The sequence below is a fragment of the Ananas comosus genome, unplaced genomic scaffold, assembly GCF_001540865.1.
Source record: "Ananas comosus cultivar F153 unplaced genomic scaffold, ASM154086v1, whole genome shotgun sequence".
Classification (NCBI taxonomy): domain Eukaryota; kingdom Viridiplantae; phylum Streptophyta; class Magnoliopsida; order Poales; family Bromeliaceae; genus Ananas; species Ananas comosus.
In genome coordinates, this window is record NW_017892695.1 from 1 (window position 1) to 1742 (window position 1742).

At 40.1% G+C, this 1742-nt stretch overlaps 1 protein-coding gene across 1 annotated transcript; it reads left to right on the top strand.

Moving 5' to 3' along the window:
• Positions 1-240: 240 nt before the first annotated feature.
• Positions 241-618, top strand: LOC109705444 (protein BRASSINOSTEROID INSENSITIVE 1-like; the record flags this gene model as incomplete). Its single annotated transcript, XM_020226174.1, has 1 exon — positions 241-618. A coding segment is annotated over exon 1 (378 nt), but the record flags the coding sequence as incomplete, so codon positions are not given.
• Between the last annotated feature and the right edge of the window lie 1124 nt (positions 619-1742).

A 1742-nucleotide genomic window follows, 5' to 3' on the forward strand; every position in this document is an offset into this window, starting at 1 on the left:
AGTGCATATTATTCAGTTAGTATATCCTTGGATATTAAGGGAGAGGAACTTACAATTTGGAAGATACTCTATCTATTTGAAAGCATAGATCTTTCCAATAATAATCTAAGTGGAGAGATCCCCGATGAGATTACTGATCTGCAGACACAACAATATTTAAACTTATCGAGAAATAATTTGATTGGACGTATTCCAGAAAAAATCGGCAAAATGCAATCGTTAGAATCGCTAGACCTTGCAATGAATAAGCTCTCTGGTAATATTCCGCAAAGTCTCTCGGCATTGACTTCTCTGAGCCACTTAAATTTGTCGTATAATAATCTCTCGGGAGTAATTCCAACAGGAAATCAGTTGCAGACCCTTGACGATCCATCCATTTACATCGGCAATCCATATCTCTGCGGGCCACCGAGTACGAGAAATTGTTCTGCAAATGAAATAAATTATGAGGATAATGAAGGCCCTAAGGATAAGTTCGAGTGGCTATGGATATACTTTGGTGTTGTACTGGGATATCTATTCGGTTTAGCAGTTTTTTGTGGGGTTTTGTTGCTCAATAATGCTTGGAGGAATGCTTATTTCTCTGTGATTGATATTGTATGTGACAAGCTTTGCATTGTAAGTAAAGTAACTCTGACTAGATCAAGACAAAGGCATAGGAGATGAAGTAGACGGAAGGGCATGCAGCATCCTTATTTTAATGTAAGGTGGTTGGTTTTTTAGCATTTCACTTCTATATTTTCGTATGGCTAAATTACAGAAAACCCCTCTGTAATAACTCGTTTTTTCACTTTTCTCTCCTGACATTTAAAACCCACACTTTGCCCCCTGTAAAATGAAAAATGTTCACAGGGGGGTTACGGTGTGTAAAATGACTATTTTTCTCCTCGCCATTTTCGTCTTCTTCCCTATCTTCCTCAGCCGCCCCTTCGTTCGGCCGCGATTCCTACCTCAATCGGCCGTGATTTCTCTCCATTTCCTTCTCCACCTGCTCTCCTTCTCCTCCTGCACCCTCGCCGCCCTCAATTTCGGCGACAATAGGAGAAAATCGAGGTGGGCGACAGTAGGAGAAGGGCAAAGAAGGCGAAGGCGAGGCGGCGGAGGATGGCGAAGGGGATGTGGGTGAGGGCGAGGCAGTGGAGGACGGCGAGGCTGCATGCGGGCGAGCGACAGGCGGTGGGGAGTGGCGGACGGAGTGAGCGAAGCAACAGGGAAGATGGCGGAGGCGCGTATTTTCGGGGCTAAAAATATATTTTTGTTAACGGACCCTTAACGGTAAGGGGTGAAGTGTACATTTTTTATTTTACAGGAGGTAAAGTGTACGCGTTTTTAATGTCAGGAGTGGAAGTGAAAATGGGTTATTATAAGGGTGGTTTTCTGTAATTTACATTGATTTATTGTATCATCTGAGCATTAATCTCTGAGCATAATGTTATTGTATTTCTAAATTTTCTGAATATTGAATAGGATGAGCTAAAATCTCTTCTCCTGTAGTGTAGAATATATTTGGTTTTTTAAGTACTAGTTTAGAATAGAAGCCCTTTGTGTGGGTTAATGTTTTTATTTTGTTCCCGAGACTTGCTTTTTGAAAGGAGCTATTGTAAGCATATGGATAATAAAATTTGTCACCATTTTTATGCTATCTTTAAGTAATTAAAATACTTAGATTATATAACTATGTGTTTAGTTGAATCGATGTTATCAAATTCTGCTATATTATGGTGTTAATTGAAGTTTCATAA